Source organism: Drosophila nasuta, chromosome 3 (assembly GCF_023558535.2).
Source record: "Drosophila nasuta strain 15112-1781.00 chromosome 3, ASM2355853v1, whole genome shotgun sequence".
Lineage (NCBI taxonomy): Eukaryota > Metazoa > Arthropoda > Insecta > Diptera > Drosophilidae > Drosophila > Drosophila nasuta.
Window position 1 is genome coordinate 26,928,365 of NC_083457.1, and position 26,369 is coordinate 26,954,733.

The window sequence follows — 26,369 nt, forward strand, 5'->3', positions numbered from 1 at the left end:
GAAAAAAATGTTATAGATTATTGCAATCTGAACTCAGTTGAATTAAATATAAATATAACTAATATGAATATTAAATTAATATTATTAATACAATCCAGATAAATTGGGAATTAATAATACTTTAGAACGTTTTATTCCATAATAATCGTTAAGAAAACTTATTCATCAGCTATTTATCCCAACTTTCCTTCTTACGCACAAAGATCATCTTCATTCGAGCACGCTCTATCGCTAAGTTAGAGCACTCGAATGTTATTTATTATACGCACAGCATATTTGAAGTTAACTCTGCGTCTTGTGTGCATTCATTCGTTGTCTCGTTTTTCGGATAAAATGCACACCAAATAAATTTGTAAATAATGTGTGAATTTCTCTTTGGCTCGTTTCAGTGTCAGCGACCAACTGGAAAGGAGAGAAGACAAATTGTCAAAGCGCGCGCAAAGTGAATGTAAAGAAAAGCGCAACACTGAGGATGGGAATGTGGAGCTTAAGGCAGATTATTGATTTCGTCAACTGAATAAACAGCTAAACATCTATAAAAGAAAATAATCTCGTGATTGCACAATTTACAAACAAAAACAAATAACAAATAACAAACTCTCAAGCTCAACTTGCAACTGCCTCCGTGTCGTTTGTTGTGTTACTTTGGTTAATTGATTTCAGTTGCTTTTGCTGTTGCTTTTCCCTTGGCTTTGTCTTTGACTGTTGTCTTGGGCCAATGCCAATGCAATGAGGCGTTTCAGCGACCATAACAATAACAGCAGCAGTAACAACAATTTACCAATACCCAGAAACAAAAACAACAACAATTCGGCGACAATTGCGTGCGCGTTTCGGGCGCGTTTTTTTGCTACGCGCGTTTTTTAATTAATTTGAAGCGTTTCTGTTGCCGTTGCTGCTCCCTCGCGAGTGTGCGTGTGTAAATGCGTGTGTGTGTGTGTCCAGCCGGAAATCAGCAATTTAATTTACAATAAGACGATTTAAAGGGCCGACCCAAAAAAACAAAACACAAACGAAAACGAAAACAAAAAGTGTGGAAAAACAACACATAAAAAGAAACAGATCCCGATCCAGAAATTAAGCACGACACAAAAAAAGGAATCCGCTGAGGAGAAGCTGCCAAAATGTTCGCGGGCATCAGGAAACGTTTGGCACGCAAGTGAGTAAAGTGCACAATATTTTTCTTTTCCCTTTTCCTTTTCTTCTCAATGATGCCTATAAGAAAATTGTCTCCTTTAGTTGCACATGGCGCATACTTAATTTCGTTTGCCTGACAGAAAGAGAGAGAGTGTATTCTAGGTGCGTTATCAAACTGTTAGCTTCCTGTTCTTGTATCAATGTTGTCCCTTCGTTTTCATGGCCCAATTCCGCTGTTAATGACCCTCGCGATAAAGGTCAGTGGGGAGCCAAACATGCCGGGGCGCTTTTCAATTTGCAAAACGCCCCAAATCGCGGACAATGTCCCAAAAAAAAAAAGAACCAACGAACGAACGAACACATTCTGTGTTTGCTTCTATTTCTATTTGTCTAATTAATTTTGTAGCACAGCTTGAGCTCTGAAGTTGTGGCAGACTGTAAGAATCAGCTCATTTGTATCTAAGGGGACACCTTCAGCTACGTTTTCGTTTTCGCCTTCGTCTCGGTTCGTCTTGTCTATCCATTTAATTGCCAGTCAGCATCATCAGAGCTTCGCATCATTTGACATTGGAGCTCATGAATTTGCTGATTTGTTAAAATGTTGCACGTTTCGACAGCCCCATCAGCATAATCATCATTCATCTGCTTCATAATGATTTTTGCTTAGTTTTTTATGAATATTACTTTTTCACTTTACTCAGTTTTCTGTTTTTGGTTTTTTCTTCAAATTGGTAAATGAGCCAATTAGTTTAAAATCTTTATTATTAGCCGATTTGCTGACCACAAAACCGGTTTCATTTATCCATAAACAAAATTGAATTATACCACAAATTGACTCTTAACTGCCTCGCGGACGCGTGTTTTAGCCTCAAGCCCAAAACGAATAGAGGCAACATTAACTTTTGGAGTTGCAATCAAAACATCATCTGCCAAATACCCGGTAATTACACTTACTGCTATTCGTGGGAAACTCGTGGAAAGTTCGACTAGAGAATAGGCCTCTAATTGTAGATCATTATGGAGGAGAGAGCTGGAGAGTTGGTTCTGAGTCTATTCTGTCTCGGTTTTCTTGCTCCAATATTGTCGTCGAGTCTCCTACATAATTCACACCCACTCAGCCAGATGAATGGCCAAAAGGTAGGGAGTGGAGAGTAGAGAGTGTGTGTTGTTAGTTGTTTACAAGTCATGATGTGCTAATTATTACAGAAAAGTGCAGGCAAATGCCTTTTAGCACTTAACGTCCACTGTGGACGTCCCCGAGGGGGCGCTCAAAGTGAACACAACAACACAACACAACACAACACACTCTGGGGCCCAGGTGCTAAAAAAAACACCTGTGCAAATAGAAAAGCGAGCAGCCGACAAACGACAAACGAAAAACCCAAAAACCGAACCCAAATTGAAAATTCAAAAGGCCTAACTTGCTGCTAGTAGTAGGTGGCATTCTCATCAGCATGTTGAACGCTTGTATTACTCGACGTGATGCACATGCTGCTGCGGCATGCTGTGGCTTAACATCTTAAAGGCCCACACACAACATTTCGTTGGAATTAAACGCTTAGAAAACGCCTGCGATGCTGGCGATGCTGTTGCCGATGCGGTTGCTTTTGCTGTTGCTATTGCTGTTGCTGCCTCCCTCCCATCTCTTTGGAGTTTTCAGCTTTTGGGGCACGGCAAATGTGGCAATCAAGCGCGACTAAAGTTAAAAATAATTACACGAAAGACATAACACACTTTATTAAACATTAAACATTTTATGTGGGCACAAACATTAAAACTCCCCGAAACCCGAACCCAAACCCCAACTTAGAAAAACCCCAAGCACAAGCCACAGTCCATCGCAGACCCCAAGAACCATAAACTTCCAACAACTTCCCGAAATAACAGAGCCAAAATATGATGGATTCTCACGCATATAAAGACTAGTGCTTAGTCAGATCATTTAAGATGACGCGGGAAAGCAAACAACGCAAACGACTGGAAAAACTTTCGCTCAACTCGTATGGCAATTGATGCTGATGAGAGAGTGTACACTGGGAAAAATACATTCTATTAATATTCAGTTTAAAAATTGTTTGTTTTCAAAATTAAAGTATAGATTCAAGATCAAAATAATAGAAGTCATTAAAATAGAAAAAATATATGTAATTATATAAACAATCGAGACAAAAGATTATTTAACTAATTCCATTTGCAAATTACTTAAAACTAAAAAAAAAGTATAATTTCTAGTCAATACAAAATATTATCACTTTAAAGCAATTTGAGTTGAAGTCAAAAATATAACTAAAAGAAATATGTATATCTTTTATATCTATTTATTTTTGCAAGTAGTTTGAACTAAAAATCTACACAATTAAATATTTCAAGAAAATGCAAAATGGAAATGAAAACATATTAAAATGTACACCATAAAATGTTTAAAAATACTTTCTTTATTTATTCTTTATGTTTGTTTAAAAATAAAAGTAGAGATTTGCCTTTCAAGCAAGAAAAACTTAACAACAAATATGAAAATAGAAACAGACTAAATAAATACTAAACCAAATAATAATAATTTGATCTTGAAACTCTTATTATTATATTAAATAAATAAAAATAAAATAATTATTATACAAAATATGTACTATTTATATTTTACATATGTTTTAAAAGAAAATATGAAATTTAAGCTCTACTATTTTCAGAGGCAATTGTTATTTTCAGTATTCAATTCAAATAACATACTCTGTCTTATAGCGGTTTTCTCTCTGTGCATCTGTAAGATATAATTACACGCATCCAAGTATCTCAAGAAGTTGCATTTATTGCATGTCTAATTATGATTGATACGGGAAGCAGCAGCTAATGTTGTAAACGACTCCAAAATATATATACACTGCCTGACCCAATAGCTATTACGAGGGTTGCTATTTATATTTCTGGCCTAATAATGAAAATGCGAATATTTATAAAAAAAATGGATTTATTGTTTGTCACAGTATTCTCCAGCAAGATTTATATACTTTTGAATGCCCTCAAATCAATTGTCGAAGCACTTTTTCCACTCTGATTGAGGCACCTCCAAAACATGGTTTTTGAACACTTTAACAGCATCTTCTGACATCGAAAATCAATGACCACGCCTTTTTTCGATGATGTGCGGGTATAAAAAGAAGTCAAGTCAGGGCTGTACGGCGGATGACCCATGAATTCCACGTTTTGACCGCAAAAAAAGGCGCGGGTTTGAGCTGGTGTGTGGGAGTTCGCGTTGTCATGGTGCGGAATGATCCATCTTTTCTTGTTCGTTTTTCGAATTTCTACAAGGAGTTCAGGCTTACAAATTATGGTGTACCACTCAGAATTGACCGTCCTACATTGCTGAAGCGAAACAGTCGCCACATGACCAGTTTTACCGAAGAAACAGGCGACCATTTGCTGAATAGTGCTTCCTCCACGAACAAGGTTCGTTGGATTTGGCTCGTCTTCAAAGACCCACACGGTCGATTGCTGTTTTGTTTTGGGCTCATAACCATAGATCCATGATTCGTCACCTGTGACCATCTTATAAATGTCTTTTGAAGCACAGGGAATGTATTTTTCAAAATTTCTTTGAACCAATCCACACAAGCCTTTTTTTGAGCAATCGTTAAATTGTGCGGGATCCAATGAGAACAATCCTTTTTTACGACCAGGTGTTTATGCAATATCGAATGTATTCTGGTGGAAGAAATGTCAAAGGATGCCTCTATCTCACGATATGTCACATGTCGATCTAGCATTATCAGTTCACGCACGGCATCAATGTTTTCTGGCCCAACGTCCGTTTTTGGACGACCTTCACAACCTTCGTCTTCTAGCGAGCATCGGCCACGATAGAATCCATTAAACCAGTATTTCACAGGGCTATAGGATGGCACTTCATCGCCTTATAAAGATTTAAGTTCATCGGTGCACTCTTGTCGTAATAATCCAAGTCGAAAGTTGTGAAAAATTATTGCTCGAAAGTGTTCACGAGTTAATTCGATTTTTCTGCCGAGGTAAGTTTTTGATTAATCGTTTATCGATATCAAACGTGGTCGCACATGAAAAAGTTGTATGGAGCTTTTATCGGTAAAAGTCCAAATTTTTTTTGGGAAATAGCCAATTGGTCCTAATATGGCTAAAAGTGACCTAGGCCAGAAACTTAAATAGCAACCCTCGTAATGTGGGAGCGGCTGAGATAAGTTTTGGATTTAGATTTAGTTTTTAGTTTTAGAAACTGCTTCCTGTTGCAATGAGCTTGCCACAATCGGATACAGCAGCAACTAAAACAACAACAACAACAACAACAACAACAACAACAACAACAAAGAGATTGTCAGTGTTGTTGCTTTTTGCTTTTTAGTCGAGCCCCAGCGGCGTTTTCCATTTTGTGCTCATTTCGCCTTGGTCTCATTGTTCTTGGCTCGTTGTGGACTTATCAAATGTATCTTTCTTTCAGTTTTTTTTTGCTTTTTGTAACAACTGACAACTTCTGACGCTGCGCATGTGCCACTTACATACTTCTCACTTGTATTTGTACTCATATGTGTGTGTATGTGTGTGTGTTGGGTTAAAAGGAAATGTGATGCAACAAAGCGTGAGGCGGTGGGAACTGCGAGTCTCAGTCTCAGTCTCAGTAGCAGTAGCAGTCACAGTGGCAGTCAACAGTTACACGACACTCTGTGTGTACTACTTAGGCGTGTGTAATAGGCATGTATCTGACTCTTGTTGCTTGTATCTGCAGTATGTTGATAGCCTCGCGCTAATTTCCAGCTTAGATTACAATATACTTATGTATGCCCTAGGCAACTCTAAACTGAACTGAAATGAACTGGGGCTGCGCATTTTTTTTGGGCGGATATGCGCCGCGGTTGAGTTCTTGATCAACTTGCGATTCGACATATCAAATTTGTTCGCTTGTTTTGCCTAATTGCTGTGACATTTTGTCGACTGTCAACGAAGCATAAGACATACGATAAGCTTGGCCCATTATTGTGTCATATTCGCAGTTGAGTCTCTTTTAGGTTTGACAAGAACATCGTTTGTTTGCCTCGATTCCCTTATTTTCTTCTTTTTTTTTTTGGAGGCGTGTGCCTTGCCACTTGATCGATAGATATGTATGCAGATAGAGCACACTCTCTATATATCATCGCACAATGCCTGTGCCTTTGGCTTTGCTTTTGCTTTTGCATTTGCTTCTGCTTTTGTTAGTTAGGAGACGAGTCTCTTCAGCGTCTGGCTGTCATAAATGCGCCATTAGAGCTAACAACGCATTTTCAACTTCACTTAGCCAACGCACCCACATTCAAACCACCCACCATTCTACGCTCTGCACTCCCCTCCTCGCAACTCTGCCCTTACTCCATGTGGCATTCATTGCACACACAAAAGAAATGCCATTTTATGCATTTCAAGTGCGTCGCCGTCTCCGTCTCCATCTCCCAACTCCGTCTCCGTCTCAGTCTGTGCACTATCGCACATCTAGCCAAATGTGTATTTGTATTTGTATATTTAGTTGTGAATGTATCCGTAGCTGTAGCTGCTGTCAGAGCAACTGAAGTGTCAATTCCATCATAAGCCAAAGTGGCGCACATATCGCATAACGACACAAAAAGGGAACAGAGGCGAGGGCGAAGGCGAAGGCAGGCGACAGGGGCGACACAGAGACAGGCCAAATCAAAAGAAAATTATTGAACAATTTCTCAAAAAGAAAACGAAGCGACAACAAATCAGGCACAGACAACAACGCAACGAATAGCAAATGCACTTACTGCAATTGCATAGTGAAGTTAAACAACTTCAACACAATTTAATTTGCTCCAAATTAATGAACAACTGTTTTACTTTCCTAAGTGTTGGTTAATGTCGTTGCCAATTAGCGCCAAGCAGTTATCGATAACTGTGATCGGTTATCACATTTAAAATGTGAATGGTAAATTACCATTACCATTGGTAATTAGCGAAATGGAGTTATCGATAACTGTAATCGAAATGCCCCAAAAGTAGTGTATGCCAATTGAGGACAATGAAAGCGTCAAATAGTCGGCTGTCTTTGCAGCATTTTGACAGCAAACACACTGCACACGGAGACGAAGCAATACTTCAGCATCAACGTCAGCATCACCATCAGATTCAGCTTTGGCTTCAGCCATTCGAGAGATGCAGATACAACGGACACCGATACACATTCAATTTGGGTGTGACAATTGCAGCAAGAGACGCGTCTCGCAGTCACCATAATGATGAATACTTTTTTAATGAGCAGCTGACATATGAATATGCATGTATGTATGGAGTGGGGAATGAGGAATGGGGAAGGGGAATGTCAGCCAAGCGATTTATTATTATTCGCTTCACAAAGCCAGAGAGTTGAGCAGCTGAAGGCGGGTCTCTTGCAGACATCCATCTAGCCGCAAGCTTCAATCATAAATTTCCAACCTTTAATGCGTGGAATGACCCTAACCTACCCAAATAGTTGCTCACTTTTGTTATGTTTATTGCAGCTGAACATGCAAAGTGCGTTTTTTTCCTTCCTAAGTAATATACACATGTTCGTATATATAGCATTGTGCACAGTATATATCATATATAAATAGTTATATAGTATGTATGGAATAGAATTTTCCCCATTTGCTGTTATTTTTTTTACCAGCAGTTTGTACTTGTTTTCTAATTAAAAGTTTGCCCTTAACGTTTGCTTTAAACGCAAACTTGTTTTGTGAATAGGTTTTAGGTTTAGTTTTAGGCGCTGGGAGTGTGACCAGAGGCAACAAAAACACGCCCAATTTCCCTCCGACTCTCTCCCACTTACCCTCCTCAACTTTTTGGGGCGTCGACGCGTTTTACAGCCGCTGAGCGCCAGCCCCAACTATTGTTGTTGCGTTTGTTTGCTGATAAATAAAAGGTACACACTGATAGACACACACATAGACGTATGTATATGTTTATGACTGGGTGTTGCAGGTGGGGAGAAGCGACAACAATGGGGAGAGTGCGTTATCTATCGCGGTAACGGACGGAAATGGCATATTGAGCTTGTGTTTATAGGTCATTAGGGTGCTGGCCAAGTTTGCCAGCCACAAACATTTCAGGTTAAATTGCGACCCTGCTCGCGCTCTCCAAATAATTAGCATGCCATTGTCCTTGAGGCCCAAGCAAACGATAACTGATAGCTAATACTCAGCAGTGTTGCCAACTGTCGCTATCTATTTGAAATGTGCATTGAATGTGGCGGACTTGCTGCATGCAAATAACTTTCTAAACTGATGGCTGCACCTTGACGGCTTCCTTTATGTGTGGAGACGCGCACAAGCTCAAGATGCAAATGTGTACACACTCTCCAATCTCCACTCTCCGCTCTACACTCTACACTTTTTGCTTAGGCTTGGCTTCGTTTGCAGGCGTATACGTCAATCAGTTGACTTTTGAAGTGTTTGACCAGGTAAACACAAAGTGTCCACTTGACTTCCGTTTTGTGATTGCTTCGTGAGCTTGCCACGATTCCCGGAATCGCAGCAGTGAACAACGAACAACGAACAGAAAACACCAAACACCAATCGTGACATGTGCTGACGTCGACAATGTTGTTGTGCCGGCTAAAATAGTAGTATGTTGCTTGTTTTATTTTTCTATTTCTGCGGTTTAATTCGCTGCATTTGCATAGGCATTCCCCATATTTTGTGGTGGTATTTACCATACATGTGTCGGTCGTCGGTCTGTCGGTTTCCCTTGTTGTTCATTGTTGATATTTGCATAAATATTTACAAATGTGCGCGGCAATCGTTCCATTTCGCTTTGGCGCCCCATTTGAGTGTCAATTGACTGGGTCGGGCTGCCAGACTCTGTTTGTTTTGCCACCCAATAAACTTCAAATGTCATTCACAATGGCTTATGGCATATCGACATCGATAACGATTACATGTTCGCTTGCAATTCACTGGTCGGGGCTGCCACCCAATCAACATAGCGATATCGATAACAGTAATCAAAGCGCAATGCAGCCAACTTCATGCATTTTTTTTTCTTGCTTGTGGTTGCTTTACTTTTCCTTTTTTGTTATTACAATTACAATTGTGGATCTCATTACGTTGATGCGATCAGACGCCGACGCCGACGTCGCACTCAATTATGTCGTGGCTGCAAAGAGAGTATATAGATGGTTTCCTGTTTTGCAGAGTCAATCGCCACAAACCGCAGCACAATTATATGATGGTTATCGGATCAGTTTTACCCGTATTCGAGTATGGGGCGAGAGCACATAAGAGTGAGCGTGCCCATAATAAATCTTACACAGATATTTTCAATGTGCTTGCTTTCGTATCATGTCGTCAAATTATGCAAATTTCAAGTGTGGGCTTAAAATCAGTTATACTCACAAGCGGAAGATGCCCAAAAAAAAGACAACAGAGAGGGAGATTTGGGTCATCGATATACATACATGTATACTCTTAATATGAGTAGAGTCTTCGACAAGATTGTCAACAGTCAGCACATTGTCATCGTGCAAAGGAGTGTTGAAATGAGATGCATGCACCATGCAGCACAAACATCTCAAAAACAACAACTCAAATTACACATTACATTAATCACACCCACAGTCAGTGGAAAGAGGAATGATGCGTCTTCTAAGCAGCTGCTAAATATGTGTAGAGAAAGAGCGAGTGTTGGATCCTTTTTTTTTGTATTTTTGGGAGGGGAGGCTGGTTGACACGATGTGTTTTGCCACTTGGTGCGCTTGTTTGACTTTGCTTCACACTTTTGCACGCTTTGCACTTGGAAAGAAAAGAAAAGAGTGAAGACCCCATTTGCATTGTAAACAGACTTGGTGGACACGCCTATTTGGGTTATGCTGCTGCTGCTGCTGCTGCATGGATGAGTACCCGTCACATGAGTATGTATAGTACATGTGCATCTAAGTGTATTCGGATTTTGTTTCATTTCGCTGCAAAAATGGGTTACAACTGAGCGAACGGCCCTTTAGAATGTGCAACGAAGCGTGCAACACGGCGATTTACGAGAACGGCTGCGAATAAACGAATATGAATACGAGCACGAATGCGAATAACAAATACGAATACGAATACGAGTGAATAACGGAAGCTTAGCCCGCTTCAGTTCGCTCATGAATAAATTAACAATTGCCTCCGATTTGCAAGCACTTTATACTAAATACAATCAGACTCCCTCTCGTTGTCCCTCTCTTTTTGCCAATCCCCAACTCTCTCTCTCTCTCTCTCTCTCTCTCTCTCTCTCTGTGTGCAGCTCTTAATCAATTACCATAAAAGGCCAATACGCTGCCACCATTAATCGATCTTTAGTCGCATAAATTATGCAATTTACAAATCAAAATTGCTCTCGCAGACAGTAGCTCCACTCGCCGCGTGACTATCTCCCCCCCTTCCCTTCCCCCTCTTTCCATTAGCTGTCTTTTCTTGGAAAACGTTTGTGGCCTGAGGATGCTGGCTTTAAATCTCGCATGTGCCATGTTGAAGTCGGACTCCAACTCCAACTTCAACTGCATTTGCGTGTGGTCAGTGGCCATTTGGGCGGCGCCCACGCCCCAAATAAAGCTTGGGCACCCACAAGCAGCAGCCACTAGAGAGACAGCAGCTAGACGACAGAACCACAGAGCGGAGATCTGAGCAAACACAGAGCAGCCTGACAGTTGGACAGTTGGGCGTTGCAGCTTCGATTTTCAATACGCTTGACACGACGACATGCAACGAGGGCGGAGCGGGGGAATGGAGCGAGGGCGACAACAGAGATGAAGATGGAGGCGGTGGCGGAGGCGGAGGTGGAGACGAAGGCAGCTTTCGAATTGCAGTCAAAAATTATTGCAGAACTGTAAATTATTTGCACTGTCGACCTCATTGTCAGCGGTTTAAAACTTAACTGCACACGGAGACACTAACTCTACACATACGCACACAAACTCTACACACACACACACTCTACACAGCAATTGATTCGTACTTGGGCGTTTTTTTTTTTTGTTTTTTGTTGCTTTTTTTGGGTTTTTCGTGTCAGTCGAATTAATTCAACGCGTTTTATGCAAAACTCGCATTTTATATTGGCGCAGTAGGTGTAAACGCTCTATAATAGCCAGTAATTATACATGTGTGTGTGTGTTTGATGGTACTTAACTTAAACCAGTCAAGAGTCAGCTTTTAATTAAAATTCAACTGCAATCAAGATGTAAATGTTGCAAATGTTAATTAGCCAAGAATTTTCGGTCGACAATTGTTCAACATTTTTTTTGGTTAAAGTAACGAACCGTTGAATGACACATTTAAAAGCCTCTTAGTATTTTTATTTATCTTCACATCTTTTTGCAAAAGAAGAGGCTGTAATTATACTAAAGTGAACGAATGATTCGAAGGCTCAGCTTATCTGCTTCCACAGTGGGCAACCCTCAATTATTGTGGAAGAAGCGCCAAAAAGTTGAGCACAACATAATTACTTTCCATAAATCGCTCTTAAGGGTCTCAGAAATTTGGGATGAAGCTTAATGGGGTCGGCTCCATGTTGGGGACTTCTGTTGTGGCTTATTTGTAGCTAGCATTAAAAATATAAAGGCAAAAAGAAATTGCCATTAAATGCAAGCCAAAGTGTTGGCTGCCTGCGACTTCTTATTTTTGCTTCGTTTCGTGCAATATTTATTTTTATATGCCAACTGCAATGCCCATTGATAAGCGCTGGACGAGTGTCCAGCAGCAACAGCAACAACAGAAGGAGAAGGAAGATGTGAATGGGGGGCGGACAACGACAGCGGAAATTTATGGTCGTCACATAAAACGCATAATCAGTAAACGAATGCGGCACAGAGTGCCGGATTAACCGAATGACCAAACGGACGGACAGCCGGACAGACAGACGGATGAACAACTCCGCCTGTTCCACCTCCTTGTTCTCTCTCCTTCCGCTGTGGAAATGTTTGTGTTCGCTTGACGAATGTGCAACATCCACGTTGTCCGCCTTATCAGGGACACACATACTTGTCAGTGTGTGTGAGTGCTTGTGCCCCATGTGGCACCTTCGACAACACAGCATTTATGCTCGTGACATGCTAATGTTTGTGTGCGAGCATGTTATATTTATTTAACGTCAACAATTGACAGTCCACAAATAAAAGAAAACGGGATAAGCATTTTAAATTGTACTCAAAATTAAATTGCAAATATGTATAAATATATAGATCATTTAATATAAATAAATAAAAGTTAACAGGTCACTGCGAAGTGCGAGTATAAATCGTGTATATTAAAAAGTTTAAGTCTTTTAAATGTACAATTAATATAAATGACAGTTATAAAATGCATTTACTACATAATTTCATTAAAGAGATATAAGTGAATTACGTATTGTTTCGATATGTGTACAATTATATTTTATTAAATAACACAAGTAAATCAAATATATTTAGCATATTTCTAAAAATATACTGATTTTTTTTAAATTTGCAAAAAATAAGAATATAGTACAGAAAATCTCAGCTTATGATACTTAAATCGAAGTTAATTTTCAAAGCGGTATGAAGTAGTTATCCTTAAACATTGTCTGACTTATACACAACTATTGGATCAATAAACTCTGGGCATTTGTCAAGAATTTTATAATATTGAGGTTTTAGAACATAATTATAAAGGAATCTAGTAACCCTTTAAACAATAAATTCTGGCATTTATTATGTATTTTATAATATTGAGTTAATAGTATATACTATGGCATTATATTGAGCTAGTAGTATATACTATGGTATAATACTCAGATAGGAGTAAATACTATAGTATAATATTCAGCTAGTAGTATATGCTATGGTATAATATTCAGCTAGTAGTACATACTACGGTATAATATTGAGTTAGTAGTATATACAATGGTATAATATTGTGTTAGTACTATCTACCAAAGTATAATATTGAGCTAGTAGTATATACTATGGTATCGGAATCTGTCATTATTTTTGTAGCTTGCAAACAATTTATTGTCAATTTCCCCCTGCGCACACAATTATTTAATTCTAATCTGAACTGCTGAATCAATTCAAGCTCACGTACAAGAAATAAATAGTTATGCACTGTCAAAAACAATTTAAGCCAACAAATTGTATGCAATGCTTAAAATGTAAACTTTAAACTACAATTGCAGCTAATTCCCATATCCACATCCGATAAATATCAAATACAATGTCCAAGTAAGGGTATATGCTAGTTGGGCATCCTGCTGTCAGTTTGTTTCGCGTATGCTTATGCTGTGCACACAGTCAATGCATATTTGCATTCTTTATGGTTTATGTGCCAACGGAAGCCAGCAGTTGCCTGGAAGGCATGCAAATGTTGTGGCTTGTTGCCTGACTGACGGACTGACGAACTGACTGACTGAGGAACTGATGCCTGAGTTCTGTTGTTTCAGCTGGGCGTGGTGGACACCATTTAAAAGGGACGCCTTGGGGAATGAGTCACTCGCGTTGCTAAATTAGATTCCCAAAGTGCAATGTCTGCACTTTGCACCTATTTGCTGCATGCACTATTTCACTGTCAATTGATTGCCGAGAGTGTGATGAAGAGAGGAGAGAAGAGAAGAGAGAGCGGAATGTCGCTCATCGTTGACTGTTAATTAAGGCGCTGTAATGCCATTAGTTGGCCTTTTGACTTGCCATCGATAGCAGCAAAGCAGCGATGCCTCACTAATTAAGTTTGCATCTAATCGAATGGAGGCATGACTCACGTGCAACACGCAACAGAGAGACAGAGAGAGAGGGGGAAGCGGGGCGCAACCAGTTGCCATTTGGCGAGCTTGATAACAGTTAAATTGATTTTGATTGCTTTATTTGATGACCATAAATCAAAGGCGCATAGAAATTCTGACCAGCAGAGCAGATCAGAGTAGAGCTCAGCACGTGGGCGCCACAGCATTTGAAAAGCAAAGTGAAAAACTTGCCACAGATGGCCGCCGATACAAAAACACACACTTCTTTGAAATCCGAGTAGCAGCAGAGTCAACTGCCCACTTTGCAGCGGTGTCAACGTCAACTCCAACTTACAACTCCCCAACTCGCAACTCCAAAGGGGGGAGAGAGAGAAAGAGGCGCGAGACTGAAACGACAACATCAAACACGAAACGAAACATTTTGTGCGATTAGCTTGTAAGATTGTTTGGCTGCTTTGTACGTCCATTTATTTGACTCTAGTTAGAGAGGAGAGCTCGACGTTGACCAAACTGGATTGCAACTTACTTGGCTTCGAATGAAGTGGAGTCGAGTGGCATTTTGGCCACAGTTGTAGCTTGAAGCTGGTGTCTTGGCTTTTGCCCACTCGAATGCCTCCAAGTGCCAATTTTATCAAATTATTTGCACTTAACTCGCAAATTCAATTTGAAATAACGAGCAAATTGTTGTTGTTGTTTTCGTTGTTGTTGTTGTTGTGTTTGTTGTTAGCAATCGGGTTATGGTCGACATGTGTGCACGCTAACCGCTCACATTCAATATGACATGCAAACTAGTAGAGAGTCAGTCCAACGATTCCCATCCCATGTCCAATGTCCCATGCCTTTCCATGCCATTCAATGTGCCTCTGCTCCGTTGCAATTTCGCAGGTGCAATAATCGATATGGTTCCCAGCCGTATTGGGTCACGTCGATACTCCGCAGACCACGCAGCAAATCAGCAATTGTCTCAGCAGAACCTAAAATACATATCTTACTGGGTCGACCCAGCAACAGTGGTTGCGAATCAATAATAACTCCTTTCGATTTATGAAAAGTAAATCTGATTGTCAATTGTTTAGCTTAAAGTTTCATTAATTTCAAATTATGTGGAAGAATTTATTTGTAAAATATTGACAGGTATTTAGGAATTAATAGAACTATTAAATTACTCTCTCATTCTTAGTATGAGGCACCATTAACTTATTTTCAGAACTAGATCTATTGTTAAACTACATATTTATTAAGAATTTTCAGTTTCATTTCGTAATACATATAGTATGCTGTCAAGAACATGATGAATGGTTAAATAAAATAATTTACGCTATTTCAAGTAGAACTTAAGTTTTTATTTGAATTTATATCGAATCAATTCAAAATTATCAAAGTTTTAACAAACTTCTCCATCAGTATTTCTTTCAATACACCTTATAACCAAATATTCTTTACTACTTTTCAAGACATATTTTTTAATGGACTTTTTTTGCTCCACTCGAGAATGTGTTTATGCCTAGAAATCATTCTTTGAGGCCTAAAGACCTTAATTGGTCTGGCTCATCTCATTGCAATAAGGAATTGTATTCGTTATTTCAATATTTTATTTATCATAATAGTAATAACAAAACACTATGAATATCTGCACATATTGCAAATATGAGTGCAAATCCTTGTGTATTTTTGACTCATGTGAAACTGTAAAACAACCGATCATTGAATTTTGCTACACTTTGTTCATATTTAACTATTAATTTTAAAATATAGTTTATTAATTTTCTCCCATTTTCCATAGAAGAGCATAAAGCCTCAAATATGTGATGAAGGAACGTTTTATGATTAATTCCTAGCTACATATATAAAAATTCTCTTCAAACATGCGTGGAGCGTTGATTAACACATCATAATTTTTCAATTTGTCTCCCCATTGTCGTCCACTATTTTCAAAATTATTTATGCAGAATATGTTGCACATTTCTTTATGACAATATTCCTTTGATAATTGTCATATAAATTTTGTATAGCTTATTGCGGCCATGTCGAATCAGTGTGCAGCGGATTTTGATTGCATTATTGTGTGTAAGCGAGTGTAGTATGAGTGTGAGTCTGAGTGTGCTCATTGAAGCACTTGGAGATTTGTGTGAGTGTGTGTGTTGCAACATTCGAGTTCCAGATTATCGGCCAGCTGCCTGCTTGGGCCAACAACACCACACCACACAACACAATAATTTTGACACTTCTTGGGGGTGCCAGGCCGATTATGGGCTCGATTGGGAAACATTTGAGCTATGCAGCAATGTGCGATACCAAGCGATACGATCTCCACTTCCACTCTTCAGAGTCTTAGCCAGACCAACAGCAGCAACAGCAGCAGCAGCAGACCGGACGCCCACTCTAGTATGTGAAGTGGAGCTGGTCGAGCAAGTTTTTGCCACAGACTTGGCGGCTGCACTTTGAGTGTGTGTGTGTGGAAATAATTTAGTCGAGTTGTGAAGAGTGGAGCATGCATTTTGAAGGCTGCCAGTTTGTATTAATCGAGCGCTCTATTTGCAATGTATTTGCAGGCAGAACGAAAAGGATTGCGATGAGGATGACAAGGACGATGTGCATGACATAATGCCGCCACCCAACTACATACAAATCTCGCAGGGAAAAATCCAGTTGGTGCATCAACCGCGTTCCCTGGACCACGAGATGACCGGCAGTCGCAGTCCCGCCACACTGACCTTGGAGCGAGGCGATAAGGTGAGTCATAATCCATCATAGTAGTAGTTGACAACATCTACCATCTACCACCTGCCCCTAACACCTGCCTTGGTAATGGTTGCTTTTGGGTAACTGGTTGATGTAGTTGCTTCCCAATATCCCATTCAACATTCTGTACAATATCGAAACTCAAAACAGAAACTCAAATTCCTGCTCATCATTATTGTCATTGTGATAACCCTGCCGCTGCAGACTAACTTCATCTCTTCTTCGCATCCTTATGTGCATCCAGCTTTGTGGCCCACTTTTTCCAGCGTCTTCTCCTTTGATTGCACCGGAGTGTGCTTTGAAGTGGAAATGCAAAATGGAAAAGCGCATCGACGCGCTGTGCATACAAATTTCAGGCGAGTTTTCGTGTGGCGTGCGAGAAAACTTGGCATGCAAACAAAGCCTGTGAAACAAACACCTTTGAACCCGAGTAGGCGAGGCGGAGAGAGAGGTAGAGGGGTACAGGAGAGCCACTTGAACTCGTTAACGTGCCATTTAAGACACATCACGCCAGCGGCACAGAGATTGATGAACTCTCTCCGCCCTCTCCTAACTCCGCCTGCAACTGCAATGAGCAATGTGAACTTAACATGCAGCTGCCTCTTTTGTCTCCTTTGAAAGCGTGTTTCGCATCCTCAGATCTTAGCTGCACGTATGCTTCATGTGTTGTGCTGCTCAATAATTACCCGAAAATGTCATTGTTGCATTTGTGAATCGCTTTGAGACACTCTTTGAATTGTTTGTCTAAGTAGGTAAAGCGACTGAGTATATGATTCAGTAACAAACAAAGAAATTATTTTACTTGGAATGGCTTGCTGCACTTAGAATGAATTTTAAAGTTGATTTGTTATAGAATAACTTGAAGTAATGGTTATAGGCAAAGAGTTAAAATATAATTTGAATCTCTGCAATCACTGAGAGTACCGTCTACCTATAAGGTAGAAGGAATTATATCTTAGTGCCTTCAAGTATGTAACAGGCTGAAGGAGTATATATTTATAGTATATATATACTATACAGTATATTTTCTAATCTAGTATATTTTCCACTCGATGGTATATTTTAAATGTAGTACTAAATCAATATACCAAATGTAGTCTTTGGTATATATTTACCATTTTTGTGGTACGAATACCGCAGTGTTTCACAATGGATAGCAGCTATCTCACAATCGAGAAGAAGGAGCCATCATTCATAATATTCTTCCACTACTTAAAGCCGATGCACTTTGAGAGATAAGCAATGATATTTAACTTGCAATCGCAAAGCATTAGAATGTTCACAATCTTCAAGTTAAAAACAAGCCTCTTTGTCTATAATAATATGTAATTACAAATGTCGCTAATACCCAATCAATCTACTTTAATAACCGGCAACTACAAAGTCTTAGGCTGAGCTATATAATTAAAATGAATGTTGCCAGCTTTGTGCAGCAAGAAGCTGTCCATCTATTATGGTAAATAATAGCCTTATAGTGTGTGTCGCTAACACTTTGTGAACAAACCGTTGTCTGTACGTGAACTGTAATTAAATTGAAATCATCTCCATCCACTCAAGAAGCGAGAATGAATTTGCATTCCAAAGTTGACATTTGCCATTCACTTGAGTTGTTTCTGCTTTTTTTTTTTATTTTCTGTGAATAAAGTTACATGGATGATACTATATGTTAAACCCTTTTTAAGTTGAATTGAGGCTCAACAACAGCTGTGAAGAATTAGATCTCGTTTAGTCGCTGTTCCCATGGCTAAGAGTTTTAGTAGTTAAGTGTTTGCATTTACTATGTTACATACTACAACAAAGCCAACATTAAGGCCGCTTTGTTGTTGTTGTTGTTGTTGCTGCCGTTCACTGATCACGTTCGGACTTCCGTGACGCTTTAATAGCGCTAAGTATGGCGCATGCCCGAACTGTGGATGGAGCACTTGATTTATGGTTAGCCACAGCACACAACAAACACAACGTTCACTCTGTCCATGGCCATGGCCCATAAGCAGCTGCAAATGAACTAAACTCTCGAGTCGAGGTGAGCTTGGCGAAACGTCTTCTATGTAAATGCTGTAATACTTCCCAGAACTCTTTCTCTCCTGTGAGATTCAAGACTGGATCTCAGATTGAGATTGAGACTGAGACTGAGACTGGGGACAGCTGCAGCGATGCCTAATTGAAGCTGCTCTAAGCCAAGTGCGCAGCTGTTGGCCACGACTTTGACGCGCTGCGTGTATCGATTACTAAAGCATAATAATCGCATCAGAATGTTCCCAGCGTGGAAAGAGAGTGGGGAGTGGGGGGAGATGGGACAACGTGCACCACACACATGCTGCAACAAAGAGACACCCACTCTCGGCAGTTTTGCAGTTGCAATCGCTGCCGTTGCAGTTTGCCGTCTCGTCAGCCTGCAAATTCGCTAAATGGCATCTTGATTATTGTTGAAACATGCCGTCGCTCAGTCTCCACGTCTGACAGACGTCGCATACAATAGACCTGCTGCTGCCGCTGCCGCTGCTGTTGCTGTTGTTGCATCCCCTGCATCATCATCATCGCCAGAACTGGCATCCAGAACCCAGTCACGTTCGTGTCCACATCCACATTGCGTGGATGCCGCCACAGTTGCAGTTGCAGTTGCCTCTGTTGCAGTTGCTGTTGCTGTTGCTGTTGTGCGACGTGTGATTGAAAAAGTTCATTGAACGTTGTGCAATTTATGTGCAACGTTTGTTCCTCGCTCCCTGTTGTTGTTGTCGTTGTTATTGTTGTGTGTTTTTATTTATTTCTCAGCCTGTTGAGTATCAGCTCGGTTTCAGTTTCAACTTTGGGTTCACATGCGCTCAGCTGTTGCTGCTGCCGTTGCAGTTGCACATGCGCACACAGTTGCCACACACAGAAGTCAACGACTGCGTGCATATCTGTGAATGGCTTTAAAGCTGCCAACATATGTGAGTGTGTGTCTATGTGGAACTTAGCACTTTGTATACCCTGCAGCTGGTGCTTTAGAAGGGTATTTTAGCTAGAGACTGAACTCGACTGTTAAATAATTACAAATCAAGGGGAAGTGTTACTAAGGGTTGGAGGGTTGGAGATGATCTTAAATTTAAACTTAAGAGAAACCTTTTCTTACTCTGAAAAAAAAACTGATGCGTAAGAATCTCTTCAAATCACTTTTAGAGTGACAACATAAGATTTGCTAATATATTTTATTTTACAGTCGACATAAGCAGTATTTTTAAGTCGAATATACTCAGTAAAATAACTGCGAAATTCGTTTTCTCATATTCTGACATCTTCAAGTGAAATATGTTCTATTCATTTCTAAGCATAGGCTTACTAGTTAATTATTATTCGAGTATTTTATTGACAACATAATAAGTATGTTTGCAGTATTTTTAAGTCGATGTTACTCAGTAAAATAAACACAAAGTTCTTTCTTTATATTTAGTTGTACTAGAACCTATTCAAGTCGAGCATACTCTATTAAAGCCTGAACACAGTTCTCGTAGAATTTAAAATAAATATTTAGCTAATTATTATTAGAGTATTCTATTATCAAGTCGAATATACTCAACTAAGTTCTCAAACAAGTCTGCTTTGTGTTAAATGTGCACTTTTGCGATTCCAATCGAAAGATACTCTGCCATGTATAAATAAATGTCTCGTCCGGGTGTTTTATAGTCGAGATTACGCAGCCAGTGGAGCAGCAAATAGGTTAGGCCAGCATTAGTATTTATCGCCAGTCGCATTTGTAACAAAACGATCTCATTGTTTATGTGGCTCTGATGTATGGCGAGTGCATGTTTTGTGATGCATGTGATGTATGTATGTAATCTCTGTGAATCCATAAAAAACAACAACGACAACAACAAACACAACAAAAAAGCAAACTGCACTTTACCCACTCGGCGTCTGCGTAATTTCCTGCCACAAATCATGGGCATTCGCAGACATACTTACTATATAGTATGAGTACTCGGTTATATATTCGCAGCCAGGTTCAGGCTCGTGTTTATTGTGGGCGCACTCCTTCATGGTGAATGGAGTCGACGTCTCGATGCACGTACCATAATCGCATTTTATTGTGCCACAATTTAATAGAACACCAAATGTGGCAACGCTAAAACAAATTTGTCTATTGCAAAATATTTACAATTTACAATTTCAATATTGTTATTGCATTTGGTTTTTGTAACTTCAAGTAATAATAATGATTTTTACAACTTCCCCAACTAATTTTTAGTGTTTTAGAAAAATGTTTTACGAGCCTCATTCGTCGTCGTTGTCTCACAGTTCTCAGCTCGCTGTTGTTGCTTTTGGCATTTGTTTTTACGATGCCACTTAAATATGTATTTTTTTGGTTTTGTTTTTGGCCTTTTTTTGTGTGTGTTGTGTTGTGGCCGCAACTTTGTCAAGCGCCTGGGCAACGCCTCAAACTCTGGGGCTAATAAGCCGTCGAACGTCTCCAGGCTGGCGACAACTGCCCGTAAAATAGCTGCAACTCCAATTATGAAACTGTCATTCCCACTTCCTGCTTACCGCATTACGCCCACGCCAAACACAATGCACACACCATATGGGGGATCCATTGTGGAGTCAATCCATACTCGTAGCACACTATAGATACTCGCATCACATCAGGTATGCAAACACAGAGAGAAATAACCATCTTAAATCTGGAAGAGAAAATTAACTTTGATTTCACTTTTGTGTACTCTCAATAGAAAGTAATAAATTTGAATAGAATTCTTAATTTAGGGTATATTTTTTATTTATCTTTTACATCCATCTGAAATCAAGATAAAAACTAGATTGCTTTATTACATCATTATTAAAATTTGCAAGAAAAGAACTCGAATAGAATTCTCGACTTAATGACAAGTTTTTATAACCTATTCAAATCTCTCAATAACAGGATTAACAATATGATATCAAATTGCACTTTCATGTACGTTTAACTGCAAGTTAAGAATTTAATTATTAAGTATTAATTGTCTTACATCAAAGTGAAATATCTGAATTTTCATTTTACCTTTATGTATTCAAGTTTGCGATTAAAGAACTCAAAAAGAATTCTTGAATTAAGAATTAGTTTGTATAATTTATCTAAATTTGTTTTAATAAAAAACAAAGCATTTAAGTCAATTGAACTTTTCTTTACTTTAAATTGCAAATTGAATAAAACTCTTCAATTATGGAGAAGTTAGAGTTAATATATCTCAAATCAAAACGAACTCAGAGAAAATCATGATTACAAATAATATAAGAAAATCGAATTAGATCTTCAAAATCTGTAACAGTATTCAAAAGAAAGTAATAAACAACGATAAATTCAAGTTATAGAATTTAGTTATACAAACATATAGTGTATAAAGAATACATATTTAAATGTTTTCTTACGAGCATTCTATAAAAAGTCAATTTGGATGAAAATAATCAAAATTTTTCATCAACTATGTATCTACGATCGTTTGTTTTCTCACTGTGCACAACTCTACAAAAGATCGCTCTTTACTTGGGGGCTGTTGCATGGCACAATACGGCAAGTGATTTGGCTGTGGCGTGTTCGTGCCACAGTTTGTTGCATGCTGCCACACTTGGTGAATTATTGGACGTGCACACCTGCAATCTAGTTGAAGTTGCAGTCGTCGTCGTCGCCATTGCCAGCCCAGACCTTTACCCAAATCGCGTGCGGATTAAGTAAATTTTATTTGTAATGCCGCCGCTGCCGTCGCCGCAGTTGCTTGCCCCATTGTGTGGCACAAACAAGCAGTCCGACTACGATTTAGCTTAAAGCGATTCGAGTGAAACCGAATGACAAGCTCGTAAATTTATTTAAAATAAAAATCTCTTGAAATTTTGCTTCTATTGACCTGCCACAAAGTGGGGCAAATAATAATAATGCTGACTGCAGATTGAAGTCTGGATACAAGACATTATTTCAAATACTACGCGAGACTTTTTCAAAATTATTCCTTTACATTTGTAATTCCAAATCGCAGTTTTGCAATCTAGTTTATTTTATTATTTTTTGTTGTTGGGTTCCATCTGATAAAACAAACGAAATTCCTAGTAAATTGTTGAATTATATATTTGTACTTATACTCACGTATGTAAACTACTCTCGCCTTTGGTTGTTGTTAACATTTGCTTATCTTGCACAAACACACACAGAAACACACAACTCAAACTCATAATAAATATCACGCATACGCCGCTTGGGTTCATTCGATACACTCACTTACACACACATAATCCCCACACACACACTCAAACATGCCGCACCGCTAGACTATATAGTACTCATAGCTAATTGGGAAACTGTCCGATATAGAGCATTGGCATTCTCGTTCTTCAGTTTGCGTTTCTTTCTTTCTTTTTTGCTGTTTTGCAGGATGTGTTGGAAAAGCGCATGATTGAAGTTGAAGGCGCGCTGCTGCGTTTGCAGGAGCAGTTCCACAAAGTGAGTATTCCAGCAGCTACAACTCCATCCGGATATTACAACGAGCTACAAGCATCTCTCTCTCTATTTCGCTTAACCAATGTCCAAAATACCCGAAACGATTTTAATTTCCTGTATGTGGTCACGGGTGGTGACGACTCTGCTGTATTATGTTCAAACTTGGTTCACATGCCAATGGAAATGGTCAGTTTCCCCCTCCTTTTGTGAGCAGGCTTAGGCTGTAGAGGCGTTGCCTGAGACTCGGTCGTCGGTCGTCGGGTCATTAATTGTACTGTTGGCATTTTGCTTACAGTCGTTTGCGCTCTGTGGTTTATGTGGTCAACTACACAGAACCTCTGACCAGTCTGGGGATCAGCTCTTTGCATACAGAAGGTCAGTAATTAAAAGTTACACGCTTTAATTACACGAATCCAAAATGAAATTATCAAAATACACAACAACAACGACGACACTTGGTTTTCAAGTGTTTCAGTTGCTTCATGTCCCTTTTTGAAGGGTTTTCGGGTTGTCAACGACTTGCTTAACACCTTGAGAGACGACGACGCATCATCTCGGCAAAAATCTCAATCTAAACTGCCCATCTTGGAAGGCAGGCAGGAATAAAAGTTTGCAGTTAACCCAAGTTTTATGGCCGGAGACACGGCGCAATGCTCGCATACGCATTTCCGGCTTTAGGTAATTGAATTTGATAACAGACCGAAAATACTGAGTTAGTGCGCGTTGGCCCAATTTTCCCCCCAAACGCCCTTACGCCCACCCAGCAAATATAAATGGGCAACGAGTTAAACGCACAGAGTTTATGGTGTGAAAAGGCGCAGCGTGCGTCGGGCCCCAAAGAAAATGGGCTTTGCTTCTTTCTAGCCAATGATTTCCGCAACGAAATTGCTGACGCCCGGCCACAGGAAGCGACGGAGACAAAAACATGGCCCAGAAATAAGTGTAGAGCCTCCCAGAAATACATTTTCGGCGAGTGTTTTTTTTTCGTCGTCGTCGTCGTTGTTGTTGTGCCAAGCCTGATTTTCTATTCTATTTCTTGGCCTGGCAAAAGCGCAAATTTACGAGCCTGGCAATGGCAATAGCCCACCCGCCAGTTGGCTTCCTTCCTCTCCAGCTTCAGCTTGCAGCATCCAACTGCCAGCTTCAGCCTCGTTATCACTACACCACGCCTTCGCCTTCGTGTTCTCTCGACTCGGGCTCATGCATGGGAATCCGATTACTTTGGCCGTATGCGCATTTTTCCTGCCACTTTTGCTACTTTATTTTTTTTTTGCTGCTTTGCTGTGCTGCTTTTGCTTCTTTTACTTCGACATTTGGTGGTCGTCGCATGAGATACATGAGCTACCGTTTCCTCGACGTCTGCTGCTCGACAATATTTCTGCACTTTATCTGTCTGTAAATAACGATTAACTATGTTGCTGCTGCCAGCCCAACTCTCGTTGCTGTGTGTTGCCACTGTCCTTTGGTTTCACTTAGACAAACTTGGCATTGGAGTCGAAGTCTGCCACCTCCCACTACTGCTGCTCTTGTACTTGCTGCCTGTGTGCGCTGTGTGTGGCACGCCCGCTGGGTGTGTGCTTTATTGTTATTGGCATATCAGTGGCTCGTCGAGTTTATGCACAGCATGGATCAGAGAGGAGGGAAACAGAGAAACAGACAGGAGAGAAAGCGAGACCGACACCAGGCAATGACAAGTCAGCCCAAAAGTGTGAATGTTGCAAAATGTTGTGGCAAGGGCAATGAGCAAAAAAAAGGGAGAGCGGAGGGAAAACCAAGACAGCTTGCCGGCCATGTGGCATGCAATAAATGGCACGATTCAATGAATATCCATCTTATGATTCGCCATGCTCTTATCATCATCCTCATCCACATTCACATTCGCATTCACATCATCATCATCATCTGTTTCTAATTTGGGCAACTTGCTGAGTAGTAGAGAACACATCAACTAGACCCAAGAGAAGGAGAAGGAGAGCAAAGCAAGTGCTCGGATTACGGCTCGATTCGTAGTCTAAACGTAATTGATTCGCATCTGATTACGGGTCGTACAACAGTCGTAACCAAGTTGCAAGTTGCTTCGTACTCCATTGTCTAATGCATTTTATCAATTGTCTGGCTGAACAGTCTCCAGACGGAGACCGCAATGTCAATGTTTTTCCAATACAAAAGATGATTTATTGATTTGCAGCAGCATCGTATTCGAGACAGCAGAGGCGGAAAATGGAATGCTGCATTATGCTGTGTTTTCTTCCGCCCCTTTTATGAATACGCCACAATTTGTGGAATTGGTTTGTTGGGAGCGAAAAAAGCAAGGAAAGTTTTTCTTCAAGAACAAAATTTGAATAGACGTTTAGGTATGCAACAGTTTTCAATTTGAAAAAAATGCAAGTTTGAATTTGATTTAAAAACTGTGTTCTTTAGAAGTTGTCTCCTAAGTATATTTATTCATAAAAAAAGTTATATTTTGTAATCTCAAATAATATTTGTGATCTGATTTGTGTCTTTTATTAATAGGAATATGTTCTCGATATCAAGTTGCCTTTTCAAACTTTTAAGATTTTCGTATTCTCAGTACACTTTTTAGATACAAATTCATGGTAAAATTCTTAGTGCAAAGTGATTGATTTTATAACTTTATTTATGACTATAAGAAATACTGAATATAACAAAGGTTAATTCGTTTTGATTGCTTTTAAAATCCATCTATGTCATTAAATTTTGAAAAATAATCAAGTATGTTATACTCGTATATGGGAGGTTGCTTTTGGTTTTTTATAATTCCACAATTTTGCACGATTGTTATTTAAAAAAAATTCAACAGTAAGCAAAAAATAACTTCTTTTGTATATTGAATATTGCTGGCATACAATTATTTGTATTGATTGCAAATTTGTAAGATTTGTTAGCGAAATCGCAGCAGATTCAAGTGATTTGTACATTGTGATCTCCGGCTTTGTTTCGCTCAGAGACAGCGTTTCGCTTACCATAGACACAACTTGAAGTTTGCAACTCCATTCTTCTTGGAGGTCTGAATGCCACTTGATGTGGCAAGCTCTTAACCCTACTCAAATTGCTGACAGCTGTTGTTGTATTTGGCTATTTTGTTACAACAGCTGAGACGGGACTTGAGCCCGGCAAGTTCTCCTTCTGGGTGTCGAGGGGACACCAGCTCAAAGCTGGAGCTGAAGATGAAGCTAGAAATGCTGCTGAAGCTGAAGTGGTTCATGTGACATTTAATCCCTTTTGCAGGGAGAATCACAATGGGCATGAGAATTGTGGGCACTCGCTTGCTATCTCGTTCTCGCTCTCGCTCTTGTTGATATGGAAATCAAATATT

At 39.6% G+C, this 26,369-nt stretch overlaps 1 protein-coding gene across 1 annotated transcript in view; it reads left to right on the forward strand.

The window, feature by feature from the left end:
- Positions 1–26,369, forward strand: part of LOC132793762 (uncharacterized protein DDB_G0284459) — a 50,978-nt gene that overhangs the window by 12,325 nt on the left and 12,284 nt on the right. Inside the window, 3 exon segments of the mRNA XM_060803832.1 lie at positions 390–1,159; positions 16,401–16,581; positions 22,967–23,035. Of these exon segments, the coding sequence (XP_060659815.1) occupies positions 1,125–1,159; positions 16,401–16,581; positions 22,967–23,035 (285 nt within the window). The 5' untranslated portion in view covers positions 390–1,124.